The sequence below is a fragment of the Syngnathus floridae genome, chromosome 11, assembly GCF_059516105.1.
Source record: "Syngnathus floridae isolate MCC-2025c chromosome 11, RoL_Sflo_1.0, whole genome shotgun sequence".
NCBI lineage: Eukaryota > Metazoa > Chordata > Actinopteri > Syngnathiformes > Syngnathidae > Syngnathus > Syngnathus floridae.
This window is the reverse complement of record NC_142423.1, coordinates 10,481,826-10,499,443: the sequence shown is the minus strand read 5'-3', so window position 1 is coordinate 10,499,443 and position 17,618 is coordinate 10,481,826. Positions and strand designations below refer to the sequence as shown.

At 39.3% G+C, this 17,618-nt stretch overlaps 1 protein-coding gene across 1 annotated transcript in view; it reads right to left on the bottom strand.

The window, feature by feature from the left end:
• Nucleotides 1-17,618, bottom strand: part of LOC148391027 (A-type voltage-gated potassium channel KCND3-like) — a 36,468-nt gene that overhangs the window by 4,588 nt on the left and 14,262 nt on the right. Inside the window, exons 3-4 of the mRNA XM_088388702.1 lie at nucleotides 3,488-3,650; nucleotides 1,216-1,317 (exon numbers count right to left, since the gene is read on the bottom strand). Of these exons, the coding sequence (XP_088244828.1) occupies nucleotides 1,216-1,317; nucleotides 3,488-3,650 (265 nt within the window). The remainder of the gene's footprint in view (nucleotides 1-1,215; nucleotides 1,318-3,487; nucleotides 3,651-17,618) is intronic.

The window sequence follows — 17,618 nt, the reverse complement described above, 5'->3', positions numbered from 1 at the left end:
TTTTCAAGATATAATCAAGCGTTAGCCTAATGGCATAATTGCAATTTTGTCACGTCTCGTCCCCAGCCGTGTTACTATGTGTCTCTGTCTTGGTTCGTCGGATCATTGTGTGTTGTGGTTGTCTTGATGTCTTTTGGTTCCTGTTGTCTTAATGTCTTCACGTCCTTTGTTTCGCGTCCCTGTCGGTTAGTCCTTTTGTTATTTCGTTAAGTCATTTCAGTTTGACGAGTCTATTAGTTTGTTTTGCTGAATAAACCCTGGTCCAGGCTGCATTTGGTCGCCCAGCTCCATCTGATCCATGAAAAATGTAATGTTTCTGTCCTTAGCTTTCAAGTTCTCTCTTCTTGGAAGTGCTTTTTACGAAGATACCAAACACATAAGTTGCATGCGTCATTTGTGATTGTTTTCCAAGAATCAAATTCAGCGAAACATCCAGTTGCCCCAATTCAATCTTTACAGATTACCCTGACCGTGATGATTGACGTTCTGCACAAATAGAAAGAAATAACAATTTATACTAACAACATTAACATATTAACATTAACAATTTATAATCAGCACAGACATTTGTATTATTTTGGGGGGGGGATTGCGCATTAAATTAAGAATGGCTATTATTATAGTCATTGCAGTTATAGTATTAGGCTAATATACAGCAGGATTATTTATTTATTTACATTCATTAAGAATTTCTTTTTTTTTTCGGATTCCACAAACCATCTATTTTTGAGGTGTGGAACAAACTTATTTTTCGAGGGGGAAAAAAATGGGAATCAAATAAATGGCTATTTTTCCTGCCCTCAGAAGATACCAGTATTTTTGTAGTACTAGTACTGCAAGTATGTGTTCTCTTGGGGCCTCCTTTGTACTTTGTACATTGTTCTCCTCCTGCACACTCCTTTCATGCACATGATATTTAATTATCACCGGGAGCAACTAAACAAGCCAGATAAAAGTTTGAGTCTGACTTTAGAGTTTTGCAGGCAAGTGTGAAAAGTACTGCGTGTGATTTTGCTCTTATCACTTCTGCCCTGACAAAGTCGTCATTTCCACTTCTCCTTATAGCCCTCGGAAGGACTTTTAAATTGGTAAATTAAGGCAGTAATTGTCATGTTGAGGGCATCTAGATCAGTGTGTGTGTGTGTGTGTGTGTGTGTGAACTTCTCCATTATTCTACTTCACTGTTGGTTTGAAGAGTCAGAAGTCATCCCTCACCGTCAGCTCCAGAAGCTCGTTTAGGAGTCCATTGCGTTTGCTCAGCAGGAAAGCGTTGGCGCTGCCGGACTTGGCTAAATGTATACGAGCCAGTCGAGCTTTCTGGACACAGAAAACAGGTGGACAAACTTGAATGTTACTTTAAGCTCTTTGTTACTGTCGTTGCAATTATTTTTAATGGTATTTATCCACGAACTGAATGTGCCAGCTAGTTAGCTAGCATCACTAGACTACTTTCTTGTATCCTCGCTGCAGCTCTAAAGATGGTGAAAAACACTACTGGAGATCAACACTTTAAATTCTTTATCTCTTGCGCTGTACTAGAATAAACGAGTCAGCCCCTGGAAAAATGGATTTGATAACTCAGCAGAGGAAGGCCGATGGAGAATGCCACAGATTGAGAATTGAATTTTGCTAAAATGAAGAGGATATTAGGGCAGCTGCGAAGGATATGAAGCCGCCTCAAGTGCTTGTAAAAGTGAGCGATCTCCTCGAGCGGGTTCAGCTCCTCACGCGGCCCAATAAACCAGACCTGGCATAAGTCATAAAGTCAGAGAAATAGTTGGGGAACTTGTGGAAATTGTATCTGCCGAAACCTGCCAAGCGATTTAATTATCACGTTTTATGCTTTGCACGCGTAATGGAAAGTGTCCGTCTCGGTTGCGATAAGTTAATGAGAGTGAGTTTGACAGCCAGAATGCTGCCTCTTGCTCGTCTCGGCTGATCAAAGGTTGCGCTTGACACGAGGAGGAAGAATGAGAGGGAATAACTGACTCTGATACAGCAGGAAGTCGATTGCGATTGGTCAGGCTTGCGAGCACCTGTCACTCTTTTGACGGTCGATTGGGCCCAAATGGAGGTTGCGTTAAGTTTACTCAGCTCTGACTTTGCCTGCGGTCAAGTTCGGTCAAAATCACTGTCATGTTGTTTACACAAAATCTCAGTTTGGCCAATGGAATATAATGGAGAACCAAACTGGAGGCTAAAAAGGAATTTGAAAATTTCTATGAATGATGTCGGAATGTTGTGAGAAAGTTGTCATATTACGAGAAAAGTTGCAACGTTATGACAATTAAGGAAGGAAACGTCCATGTGGTGAAAAAGGAAGTCATAATCTTGCCGCAATCAAGTTTTAACATTTTGAAATATGAAATAATAAGAACCGTTTGGATGTAATAAGAATAAGAACCCAAGATAAAATAAAAACAATGAATTTAATGAAAGCATTATTCTGAAAGCTATATTTCTTCGATGCCACAGATTAAATGGTGCATGTTTTGCGTTGGCTGAATGAATTTTGCCGGCGTCTACTGCTAATGATGACGGTCTCTTTACCCTTCTGTCAGGGAACGACTTCTAATAAGGCTTATTATATTCTTGTGAAACTTTGCAAGCTCAGAAAGTCAGTAGAAAGTATTCTTATTCAGAAAAATCCAAATGACTGGATCTTCTTGCCACTCTGCAAAGCGTGTCGCTAACCTGCGATAGCCGGGTCCTAAAGTCTTAAGTAAATAATAATTGTATGCCAAACACAGATATAAAAATATATCAAAAACGAGTGTAAATGGCTGTTTGTGTATGTCTGCTGTCTGATTGGTTAAGGACAAGTGCTTAAAAAATAGATGGATGAATTCATATGAAGTAGAATTTCATTTTTTAGTATGCCCTAGTTTTGCCCGGATTCCAACGACCAAACTTTTGTCCCACTTTTCATTCCGCTACTGTTCTTTTGTTGATTTGTATTCATATGTAAACTCAAGTTGTGTCTCCTTGTGTGCTCTTTTCTCATTTGATAGAGGAAGCAAGATTATTTAACAAAGCGTCCGGTGACTGTTGTGCTGAGACTAACGAGGGTCACGACCCATCAAATACGTCAACCTCCTCAATTTGCTTCCAGCAGCTCTTATCGTAATGCTTCTTTTATGGAGTCCTGTGGAAAAGGTCACGCTCACGAGGTGAGAGCACTGAGTGGATAGCTAACATTTGACACTCGGCTGTGAAGTGTGTGTGTCTGTGTGTGCGTGTGTGCGTGTGTGTGAGAAATGTACAAGAATGTCAAATAAAAGGGCAGTGGATTTGTGAGTTTTAAGGTGTTTGTAGCTCTGGGTGCTGGTTGATTGAGGTCAAACATTTTGTCCTTGGTCCTCTATTTTGACTCAGTCCATAAAAAATAATCATGTTCAATTAAGAGAAGTAAATTAAAAAAGCTCCAGAACAAGACAAGTTCAAATAAACAAAATCATTTTTGTAGAAGATACATGTAAGTCTTTACCTTCTGGGCACGGCGTTTGTCCGCCCTCTGGTTCTGGTGGTAAATGCGACTGAAGTTGGAAACAATGACGGGCACGGGCAGGGCGATGACAAGCACGCCGCTGAGCGAACAGATAGACCCGAAGATCTTTCCGGCGATGGTCTTTGGCACCATGTCTCCGTATCTGCAAAGAACATAGATCACAGGTTGGCATATATTAGTCTTTTGTGGAGGTCAGCCTTCAATAGTGACCTGATAACAAGTATCTGGAAAACACTAATCCACACAAAATTGGATGATAAAATGCATCTCACTGTGCTTTGACACTTGGTATCCTTCAGCGAGACAATTACTCCTGTTAATGAACTGTGACTGCAATAATGGCTATCTCAAATATTCACATGGCACCATCGCACGCTCTGGTTTGATATTGACTTTGGAGGCATTTTTGCTGTTTTTATCCTCCCTGACACGATAAGACTCGTAAGCCCAAGAAGCAGGCAGGTGTCGTACTTTCTCCTCAGCCCCGAAGCTCTTGAGTCTTCATGCTGAAAAATGCACTGAGGACTGGATTATTGGATCGACTTCCTCCTGCGCTGTGTGCTGCTTCCTCTAAACTTCAACTACAAGGATCCTGCTTCTCCATACACACACAGTACGTATCCAATCCGTAATCACATAATTATTTTGTGGCATAAATAATCCTGTAAAATAGGGCTGGGCAATTAATTATATGGTGTTGAGTTGTAACATCACATCTGTCCACTTGATGGCAGACTTGTGAGGATGTGTATGGTAGCATGTCACCCCTTAGTGGCACTAATAAAAAGTTGCCCATAGCTCTTGTAGATTCATGACTGATGCAACGACATGACAATATGGCAAAATGATCGTGAACTAACAAATGCATAACCTTATCTTGAAATGTATAAAGCGCGTGACAAAAAATAAGAAAAAGATGTAATCTCAATTGCGCTTTTTTGTTGTCTTTGTCAGAGACGCAGAAGGAACAGCACGCTCTGAACAGATGATGCAACGAAAATAAATTCAAATCTAATGAGAAGAAGAAGAAGAAGAAGAGGCAGCGTGAAACCAAAGAAATCAATCCGTCCGACTTGCGTTTTACTCCCAGGAGAGAGAAAAGAAAGCAGTGGCAAAATCACACTTTGTTACAACGGCGATGAAGATCATCAACTATCGCCGTCGCAAGGGCGACCAAAGGACGACGAAATGTTTGTGTTACTGTTGCCTTGATAGGTGTAAAGAGCACACACTGTAATTTGTCACTTTTATTTATTCCAGCAAGATTGATGACTTGAATGCCAGAACGTGAAAATCCGCTGTAAACACATAAAGGAGCGGTGTTACTCGACCTGCAAGTCATCAATCTCTCATAGCCACTTGGCAGTTTACCTCTTAAACCTTCCATCAACAACATATTAATTTTACTCAACAATACCTTCCAAACCAGATGGCATATTACACTTGCGTGTAATTAACCCTGAGATGCTCGAGTGACTGCACCCAAACTTTTATGTAAGTGGGTCACAAATGACTCATCAATTTGGCTAAAAATAATCATTTTTATTCAAATGGGTTTGGTGCCCAACCAATTAATCAGCTGGATGATATTAACTGATTTAAAATGGTCATATTTCTGGTTTGGAGTCCAGTCCCGTACCTTATTAAATAGCATCTGTTGTATACCTCGCATCCACGATGAGAAATATCGGCAATGAGGAAGAGAATAATTTGAATGACAAGCAAAACTTGAACGACATTTAGCTATAATTTGTAAATAAATTAAATTATAAATACATAGATATGTAACTAAACACACCCAAAATACATCATAGTAAAATAGCCATATTTGTCAATGATTAATGCCATTGGAATTAATGTGATACGGGCCTGGAATGAATTAACAGCAATTCCATTCTTCTTAATGGAGTCTTATGATTTGACATAAGTGAAAAGTGGTCATTTCACTGATTGCAAAGCAGCGACACAAAGCAGCATCTTCACACTTCTGGAGCATTATTTTTTTTTTCCATCTGCGAGCCATTACATTTGAAAGGTAACATAAAATGGGCGTGAAATGATGTTAGTGATTTGTGATCATAGTTTGGGCTATATTCAGAACTCAAGATGGTTGGATGGATGAGTGGGTGGATGGGAGAGTGGATGGATGGGTGGGTGGATGGATGGGTGGGTGGATGGATGGGAGGGTGGAGGCTATTATTCAAAAATGTTCACAGTAATGCGGGTTTGCTGTAGTTGCCAAATAAGCTAACAGTTTCATTTTCTATTTTATGATCATCATTATGAATGGCTGACATTATTGGTCAAAATAAAAAATCCAAAGCTAAAGCCAACCCAACTTTCTCGAAAGGATTTGTGTAAAAGTGAGGAGCCACGTGACAGTCGAGGGTGATAAATGGACTTGCTGTACTTGGCAGCTTGTGGACTGGATGAATATTAAGTAGCACAATGTGTGCACTTTTGGGAAAAGTTTGGCTCCAAATAAGAAACGACTAAGACAAATGTCTTAATTCTGAGTCCAGACTGTTGTTCAATTGTTGCTCCCTCCATCAGTCACATGGCCTCATTGACTGCTTTAAATGAAGTGTGCGCAGTTTGGGTGGAGAAGGTGACGTGAAAGCCCTCAGCTTCGTATCTAAACGCGGCTGGTGATGGATGGCGTTCGCTTCTGCAGCAGCTTTAATATCCCCGGTGTAAAAACAGAGCACTTTGTTTCTTTGCCTCCCCTTTAGTAACAGCCCATTCCCTCCTTTCGGTGGCAGCGAGAATATCAATACGGCAGGTGGTCCGCGGTGTTGCTTTGCCTCCGCCTACATTTGATTGATGGTCAAGCATGCCATTACTCATGTTCGCTTTTGTTGAGGTTTACTTTGGTTTTAAAACCGATGAGAGTAATAAACAGGTCGTGCTGTATGCAATGTTCTTTTGCAGGTTGAGTAGGGAAATTACATTTAAAAAAATGTAATCACTTTATAAAAATGGCAGGCACCAAATTGCATTAAAATGCAAATTTTCCATAATGTCACAATGTTTTCATCAAATTTGGAATATTTGTATTCGTACGTTTCATAAAGTGCATTATGATATTGTATTGTTCTTTATATCATATACACAGCTTTTATTTTCATAGATAGCGCATCTTGTTTTCACAAATTGAAAAGTGGAATAAAAATAAAAAAACATTTCGACCATAATGAAAATGCTGTTGACTTTGATTCAGTTACGCTCTGATATGATGGCTGGCAACGTTGAGCTATTCTGTCATTCACATATGAGGATGTGTCCAAATGTCACAGTTGAATTATGGCTAGATTGGATTTCCTGATGCTATGAAATAATACAAGCACTAAATTGCTCTACCTGTAATGGTCTTAAATTGCTGCCCTTTTGCTTGCTTTGTTTGGCTGCTCGCCTTTAAAGTGGACTGACATTTTCCACTTTGCTTCTCCTGGCCTTATCCAACATGGATGCCGACCCCAGTTTGAAGCAAGCGATTATCAGATGTGGATTTTTTATTTTTGGAGGTTAAATCCTTCAAAGGGAAAAAGAAACAATCAACGTTCCTGTTCAGTTAGCTAAAGGTTAATCAGGCGCAATGAGCTAATTAAAAAGATTTGTCGAAAGCCGTCTCATGGCAATAATTCATATGGCTGATATGACAAATGTTTTTTGTTTTGGAGCTTCAAATGCGTCGCGCCAGAGTCCTTAAGGAGGAGCATTTAAGGAAAACAAAAGCAAACTTGACATTTCTATTTATATTAATTGCGTGCTTAAATTCACCGAAAGATCTCCTTACTGCAAAATTAGTGCCGCTAAATCAACAAATCCGCTTAATACATAATATTGACAACTGCTTTTTCCCACAATTGGTAGTAGTCGTAATAAAATTTAGAATAAATATACTATTAAACTCAATTTGTCCGATTTTTTAAAAGTATTTACAGTATGATTCAACTTGAATCTAAATATGTCTAAATGTGTCTAAATGTGTGATGTGTTGAACCAGAATGTTCATTAGATGAGACTATTAACCTCATTTGGCCCGTCGCTGTGGATTTCTATATTTTGGCCAGTTTGTCAGTCGATGGACTTTGTCTACGTTTTGAAAACTTTTGCTGACAACTTGACAATTTGCTAACCACACACCGTCCCCTGTAGAGGTGAAGGCGAATTCCTGTTAAAATAGATGATAGATCAATCTTTTGTGAAAAGCACAGAGAAGCACTCGGGCATTGAAGGTGAGAACGGCACAGAGGCTTTTTTTTTTTTTTCTCAGAAGCGGATAGCTCTTTTGTTCATTTTACCTTGTATATTTTCATACGTCTTTTCTTTTTCACTGCACTCACTGGTTATCATTAAAAGAAAAAAAAGATATAATTCTTGGATTTCAAACTATGACAATTTGAGGCTGACCGTTTCTTTCATTCATCAACCTCTAAGCCACCCAAAAGTAAGAATTCGCATGGCTGAATAGCGGACAGATTTATCGAGCTGAGCGGTTAACATTCCAATGTGTGTGAAACATGTCAAGATGAAGAAATATTCTGTAAATTCAGAGCAATGTTTTGCAAGGTCGAAAAGAGCTTTTCAATCTGGAGCAGATGTGTTTAAATGCTTGATGACTCAGACTTGTTACTGGGAGCTAAAATGGTGTCAAAAAATGTTTTCACCTCAAACGTACAGCACCAAGACCAGCACTACTTTTGTCTAGTGATTATCTTCTGGCAAAGCACTAGTTTTGTCTAAATGAAGCTTCTTCACTCACTTCCAAGAGGCCTTGAGTCAGATGTACATAAAGTACAGACAAGTACTATTGAAGTTCAAGTCATATTTTTCTTTTCTAGCTGCTTGTTATTGCAAATCATAGAGAATGGAACTTTTACATTTTACCTTGTAAAAAGACAGACAAAGTAAGAGCAGGTGTGATTGATGGCTTCATATAAAATGGCATGTAACCTTTATACAGTGGCGCACGGCTCTTGAGTGAAGACAACTGCATGGCTCATTAAGCGCAAACTTTGGAAACTTTCTGAAACTCCAAACAACTTCAAGCTCCCCAAAGACTGGTAAGTATTATATTTTTTGATAGTAAGGTGTTTGTGCCACTCCCTCCCTCATGGCAGGAGAATCACTGAAATATGATCATATACAAGATGATAAGCCCTCAAGAGAAGATTTTTGCAGGGAAAACTAAAAGAAAATAAGAGAGTCAGGAGTTTTTATCCTCCTCAGATGCTTAGGAGCATGACAGCATATGAATGTGCTGAGTGCTTTATTACTTTATAGTGACGCCTGTGGACAATTTAACTCTCCAAGCAGCTGTTTTCAAAATATGTGATCCTGACCATAACTGGGGATGCTAAGGGACTGGCTCAACAAATCGGAGTGCTTGGGGCTAAAAAAGAAAATTCCAAATTCTTTCATGACTGGGATGGAATCTAATTGGGAGATGACAAGGGATGAACAACCTCTGTTAAACCTGCTGCACTGCAGAACTGATTGATTTCAATGTGAACTATTGAATTACAGCAGTGTCTGCCTATAACACAAGGAGAATGAGGTTAAAGTAGAAATATGAGAAAATAAAACAGCTTCAAATTCATGTGGGTGGTACACCAGCATATACCACACAAGCCATGGTTCCATAGTGTAGTGGTTAGTACTCTGAACCCAGTGATGTGAGTTCAAATCTTAGTGGGAACTCAAACTTTCTACCCTGAGGTTGGGGTTGGGTTAGGGTTGGGGTTGGGGCTAGGGCTTAGGGTTAGGTTAGAGTTGGGTCTAGGGTTAGGGTTGGGTTGGGGTTAGGGGTGAGGTTAAGGTAAGGGGTTAGGGTTGGGGTTAGGGTAAGGGGTTAGGGCTAGGGTTTGGGCTAGGGTTGGGTTTAGGTCTAGGGTTGGGGCTCGGGCTAAGATTGGTCTTAGGGCTAGAGTTTGGGGCTAGGGTTGGGTTTAGGGCTGGGGTTAGGGCTAGGTTTTTTTTCCTATGCAGCTCATGACCCCAGGTCAGTTCTATAAGTATTTATTTTGATAGCTAATTAGCTGTAGCATCAGTTTCTGACTGCCTGAAATAATAAATTATTTCACCAAATTAGTTTATTCGTAGAATGCACTTTAGAGTTGGAGTCCGTGAAAGGAAAAGACAATTATTCCCGACTGTCACAGAGTCTTATATCATAATTCAATTGTAATGGGATTACTTTTCAGAATCCCAATTCTGCCATATCCCAAAAAAAAAAAAAAAAAAGACAGAGACAAAAGCGCTATATTCTTACATAGGATGGAGACGATGAATGCCAATGTCTTCACGCCACATTACATACTCGACGTGCATTTTGATGACACTGCCACAGAAATAAAGACTCGACGTGCATTTTGATGACACTGTCACAGAAATAAAGATAATATCTTTATGGAAGACAGTGCTGCAATGCCTTGCTGGGCTCACATTATACAACGTGGAACTATCAAAAGTATCAGGTAAAAACGTGTGCATGTCGATTGTTGTACTTTGATGTCATGAAAATAATCGTCTTAAGTCGAGCTTGTGCAGCAATAAGGGAAGACGCATGTAGATTGCTGTACTTTGTCATAAAAATAAGTGAATTTAGTCAATGCGGTGTATGATGCGCAACAGGAAGAAATTAAAATGTTTTTCGGAATCAGGTGATTGAACTACGGAAGGAATGGCATATAAAGACAAAGAAAAACGATATGGGATGCAGAATTTGTCCGGGATGCTTAATGTATGGACAGTCAGACTTTTATGTCGCTGGAAAACCGCATCTTTATTCATGCAAGTGCATCTTATGCTGCTGTGCCTCACTGAATAGAAAACGACAACAAATGCAATAGCCATAGTCAGGGAAATTGTTTTTTTATCCAATCATTTAAATTGATTCTTATTCCTCAACCGAATTGCATGCATTGAATCTCTGTCTGTACTAAAAATGAATCGGCTGTCCCACTAACTCGCCCAGTGGGCTACCCCACACCGACGGTCTATCCCTGCTTACGTCCCACCCTCCAATCAGCTGTCTTCGCCGGAGCACCCGGAGATGAAACCAGAAATGAACAAGGCTTTCTTTAGGATCTTTTAAAAAGCTTCCTAAGTAGGTTAGAGGAGAAAGTAGGCTGCCCAAGAGGCTCAGGTGGCCTGAGGAGCTCCTGTTGCATCGCTCCAGAGGAACTTTGCAGCTCGTCATGAGGGAAGAGAGCAGGTTGAAATTGGCCTCAAATGTTTCTTGGAAAATATGTTTGGGGGGATGAAGCCAGGGTCTGAGGTCAGCGTTTTGATCATGGTATTTTCTTCAAGATGTCATGAACCATGAAAGTTTGATGACTGTTTTAAAACTGATTCACTGCCAGTACAGTTTAAACACATCTTCAACGTCTATAGGTGTCAATGGCAGTGAATGAGTTAATAAAAAAAAATTGTTTGTCGCTCCTTCCTCCACATGGACTCTCCGGGGTTACTGGATAATCTGGCTCCCGTCTGCTCCCATGAACCTTTTATCCTGTACCGTCCCAAACCCAGAATTAAATGTAAACGTGACTCCCATCCCGTGGAATTCCCCCCAAAATGTCAGGCTCTATTTGAAACATCATAAATTGGGCTCATAACCCCTTGTGGGGAGTCAAAGTGAATAGACACCTCATTTGCGGCTTGCAACCAAGCACTCCAATTTCTTCAAGATGCCATTAATTTATTTTTACGAAATCAATCTGTCAACTGATTGACTATTACGCCCTTCTCTAAAAACTGTACAAGCATCATATCATTTAATCCGCGTCAAGTTCAAATACGCTGCCTGTTTCCTGAGTCTGAATAGGACAAACAGCAAAAGGTAATGTTTTCACATTGCAAACACGGCGCCATAAAAAGAGATTCCTAATTATTGTTTGTGCTTACGTGCACTTGAATGCGCCATAAAAACTAGAGTGCCATACGAATGTAAAAGTCGTTACTACCCATGCACTCAAACATTAAACCTCCTCATGATTTAAAATTGTTCTTTCAATTTAATGATAGCGTGAGGAAAACTAAGGTGTTGCCAGCTCTGTTGTTCCACTTTTGTGTCTACAATCTCATTGACGACTCTTACTATCGTTTTAAAAAGGCGGCCAAACACCCCAGCAAAACAAAAAGAGGGGCTCTTTAATAAGACATCTTAATTAAAGTCTGGCGTCAAACATGGAATTTAATTAAATGATAACAGTTATTTGTTGTTGTTTTTTTTGCTTTGTTTTCTTTTTATGGGGCTAAAGCGCTAATGAGAGAACTACATATACACAAGAAAAGCAGGGCATCACATCTGAATGCTGCAAACAATGAGCTGCTTTATTAACAGACGCTACAGTAAGTAGTTCCATGGGAAGGTCTTTAGGATTGTTACTGCTGTAAAAACACAACAGGAGTCTCACTTTAATCAAATGTAAAATATCTGTAAATGAGGTTTGTCGTGCTGGGGGCAATAACACATTGGATCAAACAAAATACAAAAAGTACAGTACATTTAAAAAAAAAAAAAAAAACGTAGCCCACAAAAATCTATGAAGTCTGTTCACAAGAGAAATAATCCCCTCTTCCCTGATCTTCTTAATTAAGGCATACTAGTTTACAAGATCTTTGTTTTCCCAGTAAATTTAGCCCTGCAGCTTGAAGAGGAGGAAGCAAAACTTTTTTTTTTTTTTAAAGATTCTGTTGATGTGGTTCACATTTGATATAATGGCTTTATCTGCAGGATCAAGAATAACAAAAAGAATGAGATTCACAACAAGGAATTCGGTCACGCATTATTCATACATGTTTGCGCTGGCTGCTCAATATTGATTGCGGGGTTGTTTTGAATATTTTGACCTTTATTCAGGTTTCCTTTGACGGAAATTGAACCGATAGTTGGCAATTTTGGTTTCATGCTTTCCTTATGATTTTATCATTCACTTGTTTTATTTTGACCTTTCCTCAATTTAGTTTTGTCTTATCCTTCCTTACAAGTTTTGCCTCATTTGGTTCAGCTTTATTTTCTCTATATGAGCTGTATTTTGAGGTTTTTTTTTTTTTTTGCCCCAATCGGATCGGATAAATCAAGTCGATATTTTTTTTTTTAAGAAGTGACAATGCACATTAATCACATCATATGACGTAAATGTGCTCAAGTTAGTTACTTTAAACTAATCCAGCAGTCCCTCGGGCCGAAGTACAAGCCAACCAAACATAGCAAGCATTAAAATCAAACAATATAAACATAAAAAAGTCATGTACAGAGAATATTTCAAGATTTTCCGGTCTTACTACAGTATATCTAACAAAACAAATATTAATACAATTCAAGTGAACACTTGACACGTGTCACGCTTGTAAGCTTGTTTACACAGCATGCGCTTTACATGTTGTTGCTATATTAGTAGAAGGTAGCCAGAGACAGCTCTTGTCCTCCTCAACACATTAGTGGAAAAACACATCATTGCTGTAAACATATTTTCCCATGCATGTTTCCAGCACAGATCATTATTTCTGATGGATGGATAAAAAAAAAAGGACTCAGCCAGGCATAAAAAACATGTCTGGAATAGGTAAGGATGGAAGACAGTTCGTAATGAGAAAAGTGCAGATGAAAAAATTCTGCCGACCCTTCGCTACGGGATGAGGTCAGGCAGCAGAAATTTTCGAACAGGTTGAATATGAAGCGTTTAAGTCACATTTGGGTCATCCGCAGACAAGTTCCATCTGTTTGAGTCTGTCTCTCCACACACTCGACCTTTACTCTGACAACAATCCTTCCGCTGTTTCCCTCAGCAAACATCTGCTCAGCCGCGATAGGTTTTGAAATATTAGGCGGCCAAGCCTCCCTGAGCGACCCGCCGCTTGCAGAATAAATTACATAGGATTTTTTTCCCTCAGGAGCGATTGTGAAAGGAATCAACACCACAGGAAAACACTTTTTTCCCGGTGTTATTTACACACCCGTTGATTACCTGGCTTTTATTTGTTCTCTCTACATCGTGCTGACTGGGAACTCTCAAGGCAACTTAGAATGAATGAGCATGCGTTTGGAGTTACTGAGCACCCTGTGATTTTAACCATTAACTCTTATGGTGGTTCAAAAATATTCACATCACGCCCCAGTGTTAAAAGCATGACATCTTTCAACTGTTGACAGTATCAATGCTGAACTTGGATTGCAGGTTCATTCATCTTGAAATACCTTATCCGGGGAATCCACTAAAAGGATTACTGGATTTTTTTCACTAGTTCAACAAAGAAACTACTTTTTAGAGACATATCAGATAATCGGGGCTTTGCTGACTGAAGGGAATGCTAAAAAAAATTTAAATGTCAATCTGTTACCAGTGATGAGCATTCTGTCAGTTTGTTCCAATTTCACGGATGGAGGACGAAAAGTTATTTTGCATAAGGCCGACTGAGTCAAATCAGAAGTGGGTTTTCGTCCATCGTTGTAATCGTCCCCTACAGGGTCAAGTACGGACTGACAGAACAAAACAATGAAAAGTGAATTAGTAAATTGGTAGTGACCTGTGAATTTATCCACAGGATTATTGTTCTAATCTTTATTTGTAGAATTTTTAATATAAACGACTGTAGCAGATGAGTTCTGTGTGTTGGTTCATCCTCTTAATCCTGCGTTCTAAAAACAAAACAAATGTAAAACCATTTCCCGTGAAGTTGCACTCAACTAAGCCGCGAGAGCAGCGAGAGGATCATCGCCAACTCCACAACGCTTCAAATCTCATGCTTTCTTCTCACTGCCTTCTCCTTACTCTGAAAAACATCTCCTAAAATGTAAAAGATGAGTCAAAGTACTTTTCAAATGATGCCTGGTTTTAGCAACGGCACAACAACTGACAAATGCACCTGTAATCGGTGCGAAACAGAACAGGCCAAAAGTATTCAATAAAAGTCATTAGACGCGGTTCTGCACTTAAATAACTTGCTCAATCTTTGTCATTCACCTACGGAACGGCCGCCCTGCAATTTACACATCACTTTTCTTTGCTGTCATTGGGCGCCATTAGCGTTGGACTGCAAAGGGACGTGCGGTCACCACAATCACGACAGAGTCCACAAATTACTTTCCTTAGCTTTGGCGTACCTGATTTGCCTCTGGTTTGTTGTTCCAAGAGTCTCTAGTGGCTAGAGAGGACTCAACTTGAATAAGTTATTTTCTTGCACAACACAAGCTGCAAAAATCAATGTCAGAACACAACGTATGGAGGAGGGAGAAGTCACTGTGGATTCTTCTTGCGTTGACTTTTTTTGCTTGCTTACCTCTGCTTCACACTTTCTTATATTACAAAGGAAGAACTTCTACACCTTGTGCTGGCTTGAGGAAAGTCTAACTTTAACCAAGTCAAACTTTTAAGGCCACTTTGATCAAATTTAAGGGCTCAGTATTTTATACTTTTTATTTTGCTTTTTCAACCATTTTTATATAGTGTATAAATTCATGCATCAAAATCATGTTTAGCAATATTAATATATTTGTACCTGTAAACATTTTACTTCTGGATTAAGTCTTCAAAATGACTTCTCCCACATAATTGATGGGTGAAAAGATTCATTAGCTGGCTAAATTCGTTTGCGCGACTTAGTTGTTGCATTCACGATTCACTTACATGACATTGTGCTAACTTTATTCATATTTATTAGTTTTGCCAATTTTTGAACTGTATTAAACCCAACACACTAATTTGAACTCTTTCAATCCATCAATTTCAATTTTGCAAAGGTCATCTGTCATCTGACATTATTGTGGGCTCCCGGTCTCAATCTACTTATTCCGTCTTTTTTTTCTTTTCTCTTTTTATTGTGTATCCACTCAGGCGTCAAGGCTGAACATATTTTCAGAGAAACATGAAATTGTCTTTGAGGTCTTAGGTCAACTTAGCACTCATTTGTACACGATGAGTCTACGTGGGTCTTTGCAGAAAAGGTGACATTGTGTGTTTCATGTCAAGGACGATTGCGCATTGAAATTTGGCCACACTGCACTCTTGGTGTTCATGGACGTCAATGGGGGGGAGCGCTGAAAACGGAATTCTACTAAGTCACCCTCAGTGTGGAGCCATGAAAGTGTGTGAACGACTAAAGCAATGTGAACAGATGGCGTTTAGGCAATGCCACCGCCATTCCCAATTTTATGTTTCATAATCACTGTTTTGGAAAGGGTTGGTGCTGTCTATGTTGTGCAGCTGTTAACATTTTGGACAACTATGGTGTCACAGGCAACACAATTAATTCTAGTTAAAGGCTAGGCAAGCGAGAGTTTCTGCATTTTTACAGATGTTCAGCGGGACTCAATTGCATTTTATAGGAATCAACTCGCTAAAAGAGACCAAGTAGCTACTCTTAAAAGTCACTTGCTAATGTTGGCCTTAAATCCTCTTGTTAGTTGTGAACAAAATCACCAAACAGCCTCCGGTTCGAGTGAACAAACACAGATGGAACAATTTCTGTGTAATTGCGAAAAAGAATTAATCCAATTCAAATTGACATTGTAATGTAATAGAATGCAATTTTCAAATCACAAAGGCTGGAATTCTATTATTACTCAAACACATCATCACATTAGCATTGATTACACAAAAAAAAAAACATTTCAAATCATTCAACCCCTAGCACCGTGTCATAACGACGCGTAGAAGGCACCAATGTTCTACACGGGATTTTTTATTGAATATTCTGAGCTTCTGTTTTCATCCCAGTGGAGATTCTCCCATCCCTTATAAAGTCGAATTAATTTGCCCTTTGTTTTACGCATTGTCGATCAAGGTTGTTACGATAATGCCCTTCCGCAATCGCTCTATTTTTTTCCCTCGTTATTTGTTTTTTATAACGTGTGATAACCGACATTGCTCCAGAAGCACTTAACCCGCTGCATGTATCTTCATAATGACATATCTTTAATTTCTTTTCGAGTGCTGAGTTGAGATAAAGCAAGCACAGGGCCATTGATTTTCTGCAAAGACATAAACATTCCCTGAGGTTTTGTTTTCCAGCTCGTACAATTAGTTTGTGATCTTCCCACCACAAATGTTGCATATTCTTTGTTTTAAATACCCACTGGTAATTATATAAATATTGTGCGCTTATATTTAGAATTTTAATACATTAATATTAATTAATAAAATTAATATTTTAATTCTATGAGCAAATTAATGACTAATTTTCAAGATTTTTTTTTCATGTCCTTACGTATTGCAGATGGCCAATATAGCTCAGGTCTAAGAGTTCTTATTCCATTTAGGCCAAATTTTTAGTATTACTGGACGCTGTCAAAGGACCTGATTGATTTCCAGGAGTCGCTAAACCAAGATCTGACTGAGTCGAAAGGTCGAGTAAAATCGATATTTGTTCCTTTTCAGCAAAAACTCTGCGACTGCTGATCAATGTCAAAGTAAAAACACGATTGACTCGATTGAATATTTGACCCAAGATGGCCGAGGTTGAATGCAGGATCGTTCTGTGCGCATCAGCAGATTGCAGGCCTGATCCCCAATCATTTTTTTGTCAAGCTTTAAGGAATTCATTTACATGAAAAATAACAACCATAGTGATTTTTAATGATGGTGGCCATTTTGAAAGTGTGCTCTCAAGTTACTTTCATACAATGATTATCATATCTTATACAATATAAAATATAATGATATATTTTAGCCGTACTACAGAAGGACCTCTTTGGATAAATCCCACTCTAGCTAATGAAGGCTTAAATGTCAAACTTAATTGTTTCTGGAGCACGGCTGCTTTGTCCACCTGTTTGCACAAGCGACTCGTGAAGTGATGAGGCTTAATTGGAGAGTAAAATGGGAACTGATTATAAAAGCGGGCCGACAAAACAAAGACAGATGTGGTGAAGAGCTCGATGGGCTTGCTGATTTCATCAGAATGCAGAAACAGCTCCTGCATTGGAGTGGTCCTCTAAACAAGGTTGAACCATTAGCGGTGTCCACTCCATCTTTTGCAAAACAACTGCCCGTGTTTGTAGCGCTTAGCGCTGACATTTGGCACACGCGAGTGTGGCGACACGAACGAGCGATGTGGAAAAAATGGCTCGTAAACAACACTCCAGGGCTTGTTTTGTACACAT